This window comes from Ictalurus furcatus, chromosome 2, assembly GCF_023375685.1.
Source record: "Ictalurus furcatus strain D&B chromosome 2, Billie_1.0, whole genome shotgun sequence".
NCBI classification, from domain to species: domain Eukaryota; kingdom Metazoa; phylum Chordata; class Actinopteri; order Siluriformes; family Ictaluridae; genus Ictalurus; species Ictalurus furcatus.
The window spans coordinates 32943290-32958229 of record NC_071256.1 but is presented as its reverse complement, the minus strand read 5'-3'; the positions used below and the strand labels follow the sequence as shown (position 1 = coordinate 32958229).

The 14940-nt window shown below is 42.5% G+C and overlaps 1 protein-coding gene across 1 annotated transcript in view; it reads right to left on the bottom strand.

Moving 5' to 3' along the window:
• plcl5 (phospholipase C like 5) overlaps positions 1 to 14940 on the bottom strand; it is a 95252-nt gene that overhangs the window by 20620 nt on the left and 59692 nt on the right. The window contains exons 2-4 of the mRNA XM_053615352.1: positions 10185 to 12674; positions 2621 to 2824; positions 1537 to 1612 (exon numbers count right to left, since the gene is read on the bottom strand). Coding sequence (XP_053471327.1) covers positions 1537 to 1612; positions 2621 to 2824; positions 10185 to 12674 — 2770 coding nt within the window. The remainder of the gene's footprint in view (positions 1 to 1536; positions 1613 to 2620; positions 2825 to 10184; positions 12675 to 14940) is intronic.

The window sequence follows — 14940 nt, the reverse complement described above, 5'->3', positions numbered from 1 at the left end:
TAATTAGGCTATCAAAGCTCGCATGTCACCTGATCTGTGTCCGGTTTGTGCTCCCCATCTAGTTCTGTCAGAGGACAGTAACTGCCAATCAGAATGCTCCACTTCAAGTACTCTGATTGGCTAATCAGTTGTTGTTTTGTCCTTATGTGTATTGTTCTGTGTAATTATGGAAGAGTGCACATTTAGCGACATGTCAACTTATCCCATAAGCCATGGGGTTGTCAGCTGACAGACCATGGTAAGGATGCAGTCCAAATCGAGCATTAAAAAAAAAAAATACAGAGACAGAGACTGTCAGTGTAGCCTAAGAAATAAATATACTTTTTTTTTTTTTTTTTTTTAAATAAACTCTAGTTTTTTTTGTTGTTTTTTTAACCTGCTTTGAACATGAACCAGCTTGGCTCCTGTATCAGATCCTCTCGTGTCTCATCCAATCGCATGCTCAATGTGAAATTTAACTTAAGGCTAGAGAGCTTAGAAAGGGAAGCTTTGGCAAAAACAGCATGTTTAAAGAAGATTGGACTAAGACATATGTGTTTTGTTACCTCTGCTTCTAATTCAATACAGACGTGTCTCACAGTAGAGGTGTGCATCGGGACAAAAATGTCAGCAGGCGGTTTTACGTTAAGACAAGTGGTCAGATATGAAAAAGGCCACGCTCATTAACATGGGAATGTACAGAATGTACAGGTTATCCTAGTCACAGTCAGGGTGCTTTAAATGACTTGTTTGTATCACAAATGCTAACTGTGAGAGTGAGCAGGATCGGTCAAACTGTCTGTGGGAGTCGGCTTGAGTGGGATTAAAGAAAATGTCACACACGCATACCTTCAAGAATTAAATGTTAAGCATTAAAAGGTAATCATTGTCACCGTTCAGAGAGAGAGAGAAAGAGAGAGACAGAGAGAGAGATGGAGAAAGAAAGAGAGAGTCAGAGACAGAGAGAGGGAGACAGAGAGAGGGAGACAGAGAGGGAAAGATAGACAGAGAGAAAGAGAGAGACAGAGACAGAGAGAAAGAGAGAGACAGAGAGAGAGAAACAAAGAGAGAGAGACAGAGAGAGAGACAGAGAGAGAAAGACAGACAGAGAGAAAGAGAGAGACAGAGAGAGAGACTGACAGAGAGAGACAGAGAGAGAGACTGACAGAGAGAGAGAAAGAGAGAGACAGAGACAGAGAGAGACACAGAGAGAGAAAGAGAGAAACGGAGAGAGAGAGACAGAGAGAGAGACAGAGAGAGAAAGATAGACAGAGAGAAAGAGAGAGACAGAGAGAAAGAGAGAGAAAGAGAGAGACTGACAGAGAGAGACAGAGAGAGAGACTGACAGAGAGAGAGAGAGAAAGAGAGAGACAGAGACAGAGAGAGAGAGAGAAAGAGAGAGACAGAGACAGAGAGAGACACAGAGAGAGAAAGAGAGAAACGGAGAGAGAGAGACAGAGAAAGACAGTCAAAGAAAGAGAGCGAGACTGAGAGAGAGACAGACAGTGAGAGAAAGAGAGAGAGAGACATAGAGAGAGATAGAGAGAGAGTTCTAACCTGCTCGTTGTGACTGGGTAAGTTTGGAGTAGACACTATCTGCTGATTCGATCAGAGTACGGCTTGTCTGGATCATCTACAGGAAGGAAACAGGAAGTCAAATCTCAGCAGGAACTGATATAGACACACACACAAACACACACAAACTTAACTGTAGTGCTAATGGTATGCGCAATAAGGTTGTGTTTGTTTGTGAGCGTATCGGGAGAGTTCTCTGGCCAAAACACTTCCACTCATCAAACCTGGCTTTGTTTTCTCTGACGCCCGAGTTTTAATGTGTCAGACATCAGCCTCTGTGTACATGATGCATGAAAAGTCCACAAATTGAAACTGAAATGTGCCGATCTTTTTAACCGTACATAGACCATACAATATTCAGACCAATATTATTATTGTATACACATCAAAATATTATAAAACTCTGCATTCAATTTTGTTCTTTTATTTTGTTATTTTGCTCTTTTATAAAGATGGGTTCAGTGATTTTTATTTGCTTCTTTTTTTTAAATTGTGATGTATTTCTTGGAAGTTTAGTGTGTTTTTTTTGGTGGTCATGTGACCACATAACCAATCATCACAAAAACAGTGCTGCTAGCCCCGCCACCAAACAGCATTCGTTCCTCTTGAGTTGCTAATAAAAATAACTGGAAGCTTTGGGCTTTGGTACTGGATCAGAGGATGGTAAAAAAAAAAAGTCAGTTCACTGTGCCAAATGTCTGAGTTCTTTCTGGAAAGCCAAAGAAGTGAGAACACTGGGTAAAGCTAATACATGTCTGTTTTGCACAAAAGGTTAGAAGCTACTTTACTGAAGATTCAAGGGAAAAGTGTAGGTGTCAGGTGTGACAACAGAAACAGACATGAAATATAATAGCTAGAAGGGTGGTCTTTCTACTAAAGTACTTAAACAGTAACTATTCCTTAAACTAGCTAACATCATAGATTATTTGTGTTATATTTTGGCATGTTACCATTCTGTCCTGAACCATACAATATAAGATAAATATACTGTACATCCTGCTCGTGTAGACGAGGAAGTTTAGGCGATACTCGATAAGTACGTTGGAAAGATAGCATGCTAGCTCACCGTGTCGTAGGCCATGAGGACTTTGCGCAGTAGCTCGGGGACAGCACCCTGGGCCTCCATGGTGGGGTAGGACTCACTCAAGTCCACAGTGACGCGCAGAGACCCCTCGCTGTTCAGCAGCCATGATGAAACGGTCAGGATACATTGCTTCATGTTAGCCGCTGGGGTCAGCCCACATAGCTCCTTAAATGACACCATTGCATTCTGTTGGAGATGTATACACACACCCAACTTAGAAACTCCTTTTACACTTTAGGTCAATTGGCATCTTGTAATTATAGTAACTACAATTTCAGCTGAATTAGGTGTTATGTGAATTCAAGAATGTATAGCTAGCTGATCTTTACAATCGTCTGCTGATCTAAAGTCACCGCTACTTTTAAGTGCACCGACCTGTTTGCTGTATCACATCTGCTCATCCATTTTACTGCAAGAAACACACTACTGGGGAAAGTAAGTGTTCCCTGCTGGGTTAGCAGCTGAGAAACAGTCATGTGCTAGTTAATAATAGGAGCACATTCAGCAACTAAAGCATAACTAAACTGGAAGCCATATGATTGTTTGTTTTATAAAAATGTTCCTTATGCAATCTCTCAGATGTTAAGAGCAAGACGAGGCCATTCAAATAAGCACCAATAAATATGGTGAACGTCATCAAAGAGCCATGGATCTGTAGAGTGTGACCTCCTCTATTTTCTCTGGAAGAAAGTGGTATTCCATGCTGCTGGTGTAGGTTCCCATGACACCATTATGCGCTCTCATATCAAGGATTTAGTGTATCATTGTACAAAGTCTGCATATCTAAGAAGAAGAAGTCTGCTTGATAGATAAGTCCATTGGGCGTTGAGAGACTGTAAGCCTTATACAAAGGAATATTTCTGTTCATATCCAATATTATGCATGATCTAATACCATTAACACCACAGGCAGCAACTCCATACCTTCCCCATCCCTTGTGGACCAGCACCATCCACACCACATCTGCATGTACCACAATATTATTCCCTCCCTCATGCCTATGTGGCCAAATACCATTCCTACCCACCATTAACTAGCCTAACAGCACCCTAGTCCCATCACCACATGGCCCAACCATCCCCAGTAAATCCACATTTTCTGCAAGACCATCAACACCCCATCCCCATGTAGTCCACCACCATCCCTGCCCCATACCCATATGGCCCATCACCATCAACACCCCATCCCCATGTTGTCCACTTCCATCCCTGCCCCATCCCCATATGGCCCACCACCAAACCATCACTGACCCATTCCCACATGGTCCAATGCCATCCCAACCCCATGCCCATATGGCCCAATACTATCCCCACCTCATCTCCATGTGCCATTCCCATCCACTACTATATCACCCAACACCAATGCCACCCCATCCCCATGTAGCCCAACACCACCTCCACCCCATGCTGCCCAACACCATCCCAACCTCATGTACCCCAACTTCATCCCTACCTCATCCACATGTGCCCCAATACAATCCCTACCCAATCCTTATGCAGTCAACAATACCATCCCCGCTAAATCCTCATCTGCCCCAATGCCATTAACACCCCATCCCCATGTGCCCCAACACCATCCCAAGCACATCCCCCTGTGACCCAACATTATTCCCATGTGTCCCTACACAATCTCCACATTATCCACATGTACCCCAATGCCATCCCAACCACAAGCCCATGTGGCCCAACACAATCACCATGTGCTGCCACACCAACCCTACACCCATACACTATCCGCACACAGTCCCCATGTGTCTTAACACCATCAACTGATCTGTCTATGGTCCAACACCATCAACACCCCACCCTCATGTGGTCCAAAACCATCTCATCCCCATTCCCATATGGCCTAACACCAATCCTGTCCCATCTCCATTTGCCCAAACATCATCATCACCATTCCTCATGTGCCCCACAGCTTTTGAGTAACATAAAAGGCTTTCCAAACCTTTGCGCTTTGCTCTGGTTTAAACTCTAAAGATTGCTTTACTGACAAATCAGTGATTAACCGTCTCTATTTGTGTTCAATGTGAGTTAATAAGTAAACTTAGAAAACACTTAGTAGGTGCACTTTTTTGTAGGTTCACTATTTTCCTTCACTGGTCAGCAGAGAAAAATCTGATGTGTGTTCAGGGGGATAATCCTTGCATTTTGTATTGACGTAACTCAGGATGGGCTACCTCACCACCAGGTGGTGTTGGAGTGAGAAGAAACTATTCTAACCTACTGCTTACTATCCCTGGTCCTGGATTAACCTGAGCTATGTCTTTTGTTTTCTTTGCTTTAACACATCTGATCCAACCAATCAGCTAATTAACAGACTTTGAGTTGATGTGAGAGTTGGAGTTTATCACTATTCCATGGGAATTCTGTGAAGCACATCACCATTCCTGTGGTCACATTAAGTACATTTTCTTTGTCCATATAACATTGAGGTATCATCGACTGCCCATTCCTTTGGAGATCTTTACAGACCTTATCACCCCTCATAAAATTCTGCTATTTAATGGTTATCCACCATTGCTATTTACGTCGCAATGCATTCTGGGTAGTGACGTCAAATGTTTGCAACGGTCTTGATTCTCCAGTGACCCTCCAGTGACATAAACAAGTCTTCAGCCTTTTCAATTTTAACCAGAGCGTAACATAAGCGAGGAAGCTAATATAGAAGACATTACTCAAAATATACATCAAAATGAAGACGATCAGAGAGGTGAGGAGGCGAGAGTGAGACAAAATCAATAGTGTCTGTGTAGCAACTGCACGTCTATGCCAACCGAGAGCATTTGTTGTTCAAGGTAAACATATGGATTAAACTATCATTTTATGATGAAACATATTCTAATAGCAATAGTTTTAGAGATTACCAGCCATCTCGCAGTTGTATACTTTATCCTGTTAAAATTCAGACGGCCCGCCAGCACGATGTCGCCATATTATGAGCAAATCTATGCTATCTACACAGCTTCTGTGTGTACGAAGGGACTCATATCTTTGGAAAGCTGAGATTCTTGTGATTCGATTGATATAAACCGTTTCGAGATACAATTACCACAGCACTTACAATCAATGTCTCTGTCAGACCACCGACATACAAACAAACACTTATGAAACAACTCACTTCATATGAAGCCTCATAGTAATCCACTGATCAATAACATCTTGACAAAAACAGTCTTGTTACACTGGAAAAGGTCCAAACAATCCAATTATGTAAAATAAATATTTAGTCCACCTTTCAAAAGAGACCAAAACCATGCATGTACTCCAAATGGTTCAAGAACTGCTATAATGTTACTTTGGGTATGTCTTGGCTAGCTGTTTTAGGCTAATTTTACAGGAGTTTACTTTATGAGAATATACAGAAAAAATGCACTAACAAGATGCTTACAGGTTTGATTATATTTACAGATATCCCCTGTATCACAGCACACAAGAACTAGAAAATTACAGCCAAAAGCAGTGTGGCATTCATTTGCTGCTGTCTGGGCTAGTAGCTAATTCTTTTGAGAGCTCAAGTGCAACCATTTTACGTCATCGACTCAGAGTGCATTGCGCATGTGACATAATAATGTCACATAAGGTTAAAATATGTATTAAATATTAAGGATTTTTAAAGTAATGAACATATTTCCTGTGTTTCTAACAACGTATTTTAGTAGGAGAGGGCAGTTATCGCGTGTTAAGGCCTACAAGTCTTCATAATCGGGATTCCTTTTAAAGAATTTTGAATCCAATCATACACCCCACAAAGACATTCACACAATTAACTGTATACTTAACCAAATTGACGCCATCAGTTCTACTATGATCACTAAAAGTCATTCAACTTTCCCTCTGATCTTTGAATCCATCTTTAACAGAGGGTTGTTGGGTAAGATTTGGATCTGACTCTGCCTTTACAGTAGCTCAGGAATTACTGTCACGTTAAGCACGTAATGGGGTTAGGATGGATACAAACGCAGATAACGGCTTTATTAGGAGTAGAGACAGGCAGATCAATCCAAAACGTGAGACAATAGCGTGGTCAAAAATAGGCATAAACAAGGCTGAACAGGAATGGAGAAACGAGGACAAGAACAGGATCAACACTATGAAGCAAAACACGGTGAACAAAGGCTTGGTACACGAAAACTCACGCAATACTTCGCGACGAACAAAGAGACACGAGGGATTTAAATACTAAACATAATCAGGGGTGAAACACTAAACAGCTGAGACTAATGACACATACGGGAAATAACCAATGACAGTACAGGGGCGGAGACAGAACAGAAATCACAACAAAACACATGTGTCACTGACAAACCCGCTCACACTTTGAGCTCGCGCTTCGGGTATCAGAGCGTGCTGCTTGCTCCAGCGCTAGTGCGAGGGGAAATCGTGAAATTACTCAAAGATGTTAAAGAACACCTATTTCTCTCTTTTGCTCTGTATCTTTCTCTCTCTTCATAGGTTCTTGGGTGTGAGGGAGATTAACGGTTTGCTTAAAGAAAACAGTGAAAACATCCACCGGGACATTTGGTTCCCACGAGGAAACTATCTGCTGAGCCATAACACATGGAAATGCGTGCACACATGCTCACTCTCTCTGTCTCTCTCTGTCTCTCTCTCTCTCTCTCTACACCCACAGCTTGTCCTTCTCTTGTGCTGCATCACTCCATTCCCCTTCAGTTTAATGACCCTTCACATCATGGTTCAAGTCCCATGATGTAACGCACACACCCGGTGACCGAGAGCGCGGGAAAATGCTGCTTCTTCCAGCACACAATTAGATCATTTGTCCCGACTCATCTTCTGCAAGTGTACTGATGTTTCAGATGCTATCACCCGAACGCCAACATCTCTAATACGCATATTGATCATATCCAGGATGAACTTGTGTTATTTATAACGGATTTAGTTTTATCTCTCACAGCTCAGTCCTTGCAACATGATCTAGTCATATTGATTTGGGGTAAATCAAATATGACGGAGAAATACAGTAGGACATACAGAGTTCCAGTTTCTGGAAGATGGAAGGCCGCCATAGCACTTACAGAAAAACGGAGAGAATTAAGGGTAGTCACATGCTTCGAAAAGTCGTTTATGCTGTAATGACTAAAAACCACCCAAGATTGTCTCATAATTAACAAGTAATATGTTGACCTAATAGGTCTCATAAATAATTCATAACCATCGAAGATGAGATCTATCAAAAAAATCAGACACAGGATGAAAAAGGAAGGAATTACATGATAATACGCTGAAATACGCTCCGTTTCAATTTATAACCGTGTTTTTTTTTTCCCCAAAAAAAGAAATGCAATTAAATAAAGAGGAAATACAAGCTCTGAGTAGGTATTCATCAAGTCTTCATCTTGATTAGCTGGAAAAAAATCTCATTTCCTGAAACCGTGCACAAGAGAACTTATTTTTGTGGAAAAATTTACCAGTACAATGCACCTTTCCTACGGTAACAAAAACAGAAATGAAAGTGGAGGTCCTGCAGTAGGAGGAGGAAAGTAATTCATCATGACTATCATTTTCATTTCGTGCAAATCCTCTTCCATTCATCATGCTGTCGTTTTTCCAGGTAATTACATATGCCAGTAAATCACTAATGTGTGAGTGAGGGTGTTATTGTTCCTGAAGTATTGTGTGGCAGAACACAGAAAATTGGTGGACAGCAGTGTTGCATGGCTTACTGAGGAAATCTAATCTGGTACTGAATACAAATTACAGGACTGTGTAACGCAATCATTTAGATTACGTTAAAAGTGTAATCTAGCCTCTCCTTTTTCTTCCGCTCACGCATTAAGACAGAAAATGCAGCATGTCATATTACCGGGAAAACGTAAACGGCAAAATCGTCTGTCCTGAAGACTTCTAGTGTTCGAAAATGTAAAATTTTACCTCTCACTTTTGCAAAGTGTTGACACTGGAGAGAAAAAAAAATCTAAATAAAAGCTACATGAACTACATTTACGGCATTTGGCAGACGCCCTTATCCAGAGAGACTTACATGAGATACGTTTCTACAACTGAGCAATTGAGGGTTAAGGGCCTTGCCCAAGGGCCCAACAGTGGTAGCTTGGCAGTGTTGGGGCTTAAACTCCTGACCTTCTGATCAGTAACCCAGAGCCTTTAACCACTGAGCCACCATTGCCCCAAGAAAACAAACCTAGGGAGCAACATGTGGGTATCATAACACCCAAACAGGGACTTGAACCCTGGACCCTCAGATTAAAAGTCACCTTGTTGCCCCTCATCAGAATATTCACATACCTACAAGCAGATGACTCAAACACACACCGGAATTTTTGAAATCCACTTATAATTTACAACGCATTTAGAAGATATTCACATATGACTCAGAGTTAAGAAAAAGGAGAGAAATGGCCGAACATGTGAAGAGAGAACCCATGTTTCCGGTTTCTAATGAACGTCATTTGCACTGTTACTGATTGTAAATTAAGATAGTGATAAATGACATTGGGGTTATTATTTTTGTACTTCTGTGTACTGTTAATAAATGGTGACAACCCATATAAGATAATAATAAGTAAAAGCCTGAAACAGACCAACTTAGCACTCTCACCTCAGTAATGCAGGCATTATTAATGCAGACATCCCAGACAAAATAACAATCAAATACTTATCACCGTAATAACAGCTCAAGCAGTAATGATTGCTGCAGATTCTCTATTGTCTATCTACAGTATGCTCTGTCTAGTTATCAACTGTTGACCTGCATTGTCTTATTTTATTACTCCCTTTGGTGAGACGCTCCTATTATATAATTAGGCCAACATAGCACTTTCTCCAGTAAAGGACATACTGCATTTGGGAAAAACATTATCAAGTCTTCTTGGGTTTCACAGAATCACATAAACCACTAATGAGCTTCATTGTAAAAAGCAACAACAACAACAACAACAAAAAGAAAACCTCTCTGGCTCTCCCTATAATTGAGGGTTTGTCCTCAGTTTGCATAATAGACTATGAGGCGCTTGTTACATCTGACACAAATTCCTCTAGCATTCCTCAAGCATCTATTAAAACCTCAGCCAGGACTAGCTTAAAGAAGGTCTTTAGACACCATGGACGAGTCCGTATCTTATTAAATTAAAATAACTCCTTGGTTTTGATAGGGAAATGCTAGTCACTAAATAACTATATATCTAATAATAATATTTGTAAGGCAGGCATGATGAATAGGCAACAGTGCATAAGTCTTGGGATTATATTCAGTGCATAAACATTTAAGAAGAAAAAATCAAATGATCAAACATGTTGTTTAAGGGACATACTAAAGATCTCTTTATAAAGCACATAGTAACCTATTCAGTCGGTAGATAGAGCTTGAAAGTTTCATGTTCAGTATGGCCAGCTGGCTTCACTGCAGCTTAATAAAATGACTTATCACATTTGAAAAGCAGATTTATCTCTAACCAGACCTTCAAGAGGTAATGTACAGAATAGCGTGGTGCCTTGAGTAGCCACTCTGTTTTCTTTTCTTGCAGCCTACTAGAGTGTTTGACAGAAAAAGTACACGTAAGCCTTACCTGCACGTTTTCCCGCAAATCTGTTGCCTCCCGAAGTGGCTGCGTGGAAGCCCTGAAGAGTTCATCTATGACTTTGATCCCAGTGTTCTTGGTTGAAGTGTACTCCCTTGCCTTGCGACCCTTCCTCACAGAAAGACCCCTCTTGTGAGCTTTGCCCCCACCACGCCTGTTCGTAATGGCCACATGAACAAATAATGTGGTATTGGGCAAAAGCTCGCCTGTGAGTGACTGCAGTGGTACATGACGATATCCAGGCTGCAGGCACTCAAAGGGTATGGTGTACTGGCCAATGAACTCATCCCCAATGTAGTCATCATCAAGAACCACAAAACGTAAAACTGCTAGTTCAGGGAGATTGATCTGGAACTCAAAGCTCTCATCAAAAATGGGATTGTCTCCATTCTGCGATACAGTCTTTGTGCGCTGCTCAGCACAATCGGCAGGGATCCCGTGGATCTCTACATAGATGTATGGCTCAACTACATCACCTTTTGCGGCTGAGCCTCGAGGTTTTGGCAGGTTTTGGCCACTGATCACCTTGATATGAAGGAGCTGGGCAGATACACCAGGCAAAGAGTCACGAGCATTGGCACTGAAGTACGAGACCTCCTCGCGCATTATGGCAGGGCGTAGCACATAACCACAGTTGCCATTTTGCCTAAACCAACCCAAATTGAGGTCCATCATCAGGCCTGGTGTTTGGTAATTCATAGCCACGATCTGACAACCACATTTCCAAAAGTCTTGTGGGTTCATATTGCTGGCATCAATGCGCATGGGAGTTGGGTACACCCGTGATAGAAATCGCTTATTATAACTGACAAAGTCCTCAGGGTACTCATTAGCAAAGCGATTAGCATCCACCTCATTGAAAGAACATATCTCCCAGTGCTTCTGTTCTCTCTTTGAGGACTCAAAATCTCTAAATTGGACAGACTTGCAAAGGGTGACAAGATCTGACAATTCCTTACAAAGTAGCAGCCTCTTGCAACCAAAACCATTGAGATGGTCCTTCTCATCCGCTCCCAGCATGCGCCGTGACATCTCAAGCCCCTCTTCCTCATCAGTCACCTCCCCTTCAGAGTCTTGTATGTCATGTGGAAGGCATTTCCCTTTCAGAAGTATCTTGCCCTTTAGTTTCTCTGGTGAGGGCAGATAGTTTTCCTCAGGACTGGGAGGCTCTGTGTGGAGTTTGTCCCCCAGGATCTTCTTTATGTGCTGGGCCATGACCCTCTGCTGTGGGATACTGCAGTGTGTCACTAGGCACAGGATAAGAGGATACTCTGAGCTCTCAAAGGCATACTGGTTAACGACATCCAGGACTTTTGAGAAGGCCAACTGGGAGGCCACAGAGCTGCCTACGTAGACCACAGGCTCACAGTCAGGGCCGTCCCACACCACCACCTCTATGCTGCGGCAGCCCATACGCAGGGCACGGACATAGCTGCTAATGTCTGAGGAGCCCCAGTAATGGTCCTCCAGCAAAGACGCATTGTGTGAGGAGTTGATGTAGTAGTGAGACAGGGGTTGTGTCATGTCCTGACAAACGCTTTTGTGCTGTGGGTCAAAAATGTGGCACTCAGATGACAAGAGGTAATGTGTAAAACCATCAATAGATAAGTAGCCGTGATCACGGCCTTCAGCTGATGGCTCGTATTTTCTCACAATGTCACGGCACATCTCTTCTGTCACTCCCTCTACACCCTGCTCAACTTCCACAAACAACATTAAGTCCTTAGAATCCAGGTACTCCTTGTTGCTAGAGAACTGCACAAGCAGGAAAAATATCTCAGGTCTTGTGCACAATTCACAATATGCCTCTACAAATAAGTCTAGGTCGATGGCCTCGCCGTAGCATTCTTTGGCTTTCTGAAGTTCTTTAAACTTCAGCTCAATCCGTGACTCCCTCATGCCTGGATTAAGCCCCTTGATAATCTGTGTGGCACGAAAGAGGTCAATGTGTCCCTGCCTCTCGACATCAGCCAACTCGAACACCGAGCCAATCCAGGATGTTCTTACGCTCGGCTGAGTGGCTTCGACCACTCCAACCATGTGTCGCCCGTAAGAGACCAGATAGCGCAGTCCCATTACCCAGGTACTGACCACATCTGCTGTGCTTGCCACTAAATCCAAAGACTCGTAGTTGTCTCCATAAATGATTGAGAAAGCACACTCATCTGGAAACTGATCCGAGAGACCGTTGCTGCGTAGGACCGGGGTCTTCTTCCCCAAGCGCACCTCTTTGATGCTTTTGATCTCCAGCTTAGCCTTCTCAGAGTCCTTTTTTGAAGGTTCCCAGCGGAGCCAGCTCAAGTCTGGGTCTAGTAGGAAGTACCGGTTGTACATGCGTGAGTTGGAGCGGACCTTTTTCATCTCGCATCCCTCCAACATGAAGGCCATGCAGGCAGCCGTGCTGTTCATCTTGCGGTCGCTTGGCATGGAGCTGAATGACACCGTCTTCTTCCTCACCTGCCGCTGTTTGGAGTTGTTCTGCAGAGAGAGCAAAACAGGGGTTTCAGTATATCCACACGAGTGAACATGTATACACAATACAAATGGCACCATATATTGCCTGTGTATGTAAGGAAGAGCTCATATGACTTTTTGGTTGGGTCCCAGAAGATCTCAATCGCACTGCACACCTCTAGTACACAGATAAGAACATTCTTGTTGAAATAATATGAGCGCAATTCCAGCGTTATGGACGTGACATTTCCAGTCAAAACTATTCTCAGAGAATGTATTTATTAGCAGTATATTGAACCATCTTTTTATATTTTCCTAAACCCCTGAGGATAGAGTCCAGACATCAGAAAAATATCAGTCTAAAGACATGTTTTCTATTTTAGACGAGGAAAATAAACCTACGTTACGGACGTGACAAAAAAAGGACACGAGTTTTTGGCTTCTCCATAGAACATGAAATATTTGTTTTATTTTAATTGATGTTTTATTTTAATTGATGTTTTCGCATTTATGAGGAAAACCCATTGTTACGGATGTGACGTCTCTCCGTTATGGACGTGACGCTTCTGAAAGCAGAACTTACCTGACTGTGGAAAAGCATCGGTGCAGTTCAGCGTGTATATGTGAACAAACCAAGTGATCTCAGACCCTCAAAAGGACCCAAAACCGAACCGTACTCAAACCACGTCCTGAGTACCGAGTTTGGTCCTTTTAAAATGAACTATATGTGAAAACACCCTTAAACCTTAAACCTGAGTTCACAGCGTCTCTGGGTGTTTTCACATATAGTTCATTTTAAAAGTACAAAACCCAGTTCTCGTAATGTGAACCAGAAATGGAAGCAGCCGAAAGTGATCTCAGTCCTATTGGTGTTCACACTACAATGGACTCAAAAGAGAACACAGTTCTATTTTTGGTCCTCTTCAGCAATGAAGTGATCTCAGACCCTTTCTTGTTCACACTACAACTTCATAAGAACTCAGACCCCAGCTTGCACACAAAATTTCATCCAAGTCATCATAGAAGGGACAGGAATCCATCATTTCAGTGGACTCACCACATTTTGTCATGGATGCTCATGTACTTCTGTCGTAGTTTTTTTTTTTTTTTTTTTACTTTTAACCGGCATTGTAGTGCTGTTCTGTTATAGCATCTTTCCTTCATTTTTTGAGAAAACAAAAGCAACACTTTTACGTTCTTATGTGTTGAGGATACTTGGCGTTTAATGCAATCCTCTTTCCAAATTTCAAGATGTGCACAGCTCTCATCCTGAGACCACGCGACCCCGTGACCTGACATGGTGAAAAATTTCGTGTTGTTTTCAGCAGTGACGGAACATGGCTGCAGGTACGGCAAGCCTCCGTCGAAATGAAACGCAAATCGGACTGGGACCTCATTGCTTTCACATATCACGAAGAAATCGAACCACAAACGGACACACAAATGACCACCTCCGGAGGTTCGCTTTTGGGTCCTTTTAGGGGGCTCTGAGACCACTTGGTTTGTTCACATATACACGCTGAACCAGTCCGAGAGCGTTTGGAGGGCTCAAACGAACTAGGTGTGAAAACACCCTCTGAGGCTGTTACGGTGTAACCAGTGTGGCACTGTTCAAGACTTCGAGACCATGAATTTGTTCTGTGCATGAGACCACGAAAAGTACAGAATTGCAAGCTAGATCAGCAGCTAAATTAAATATTTATCAGATCAGTTTCCCCCCACAATCCAAAAACATGCAGGTCAGGTGAATTTAAGACACTAAATTGCCCGTAGGTGTGAGTGCGAGTGTCAATAAGTGTATGTTTGTGTGTTATCCCTGTGATGGACCGACCATATGTTCAGGGTGTTTCCCTGCCTATGGTGCGCGACGCAGGGATCCAGCATCATCGCGACCCTACAGAGGACAAGCAGTATGGAGAATGGATGGATGAATGGATGAATGTATGGATGGATGGATGGATGAATGTATGGATGGATGAATGAATGGATGGATGGATGAATGGATGAATGTATGTATGTATGGATGGATGGATGGATGAATGTATGTATGTATGTATGGATGGATGGATGGATGAATGGATGGATGGATGGATGAATGGATGGATGGGTGAATGGATGGATGAATGTATGTATGGATGGATGGATGGATGGATGAATGGATGGATGGATGGATGAATGGATGAATGTATGTATAGATGGATGAATGGATGGATGAATGGATGAATGGATGGATGAATGGATGGATGAATGGATGAATGTATGTCTGTATAGTTGGATGAATGGATGGATG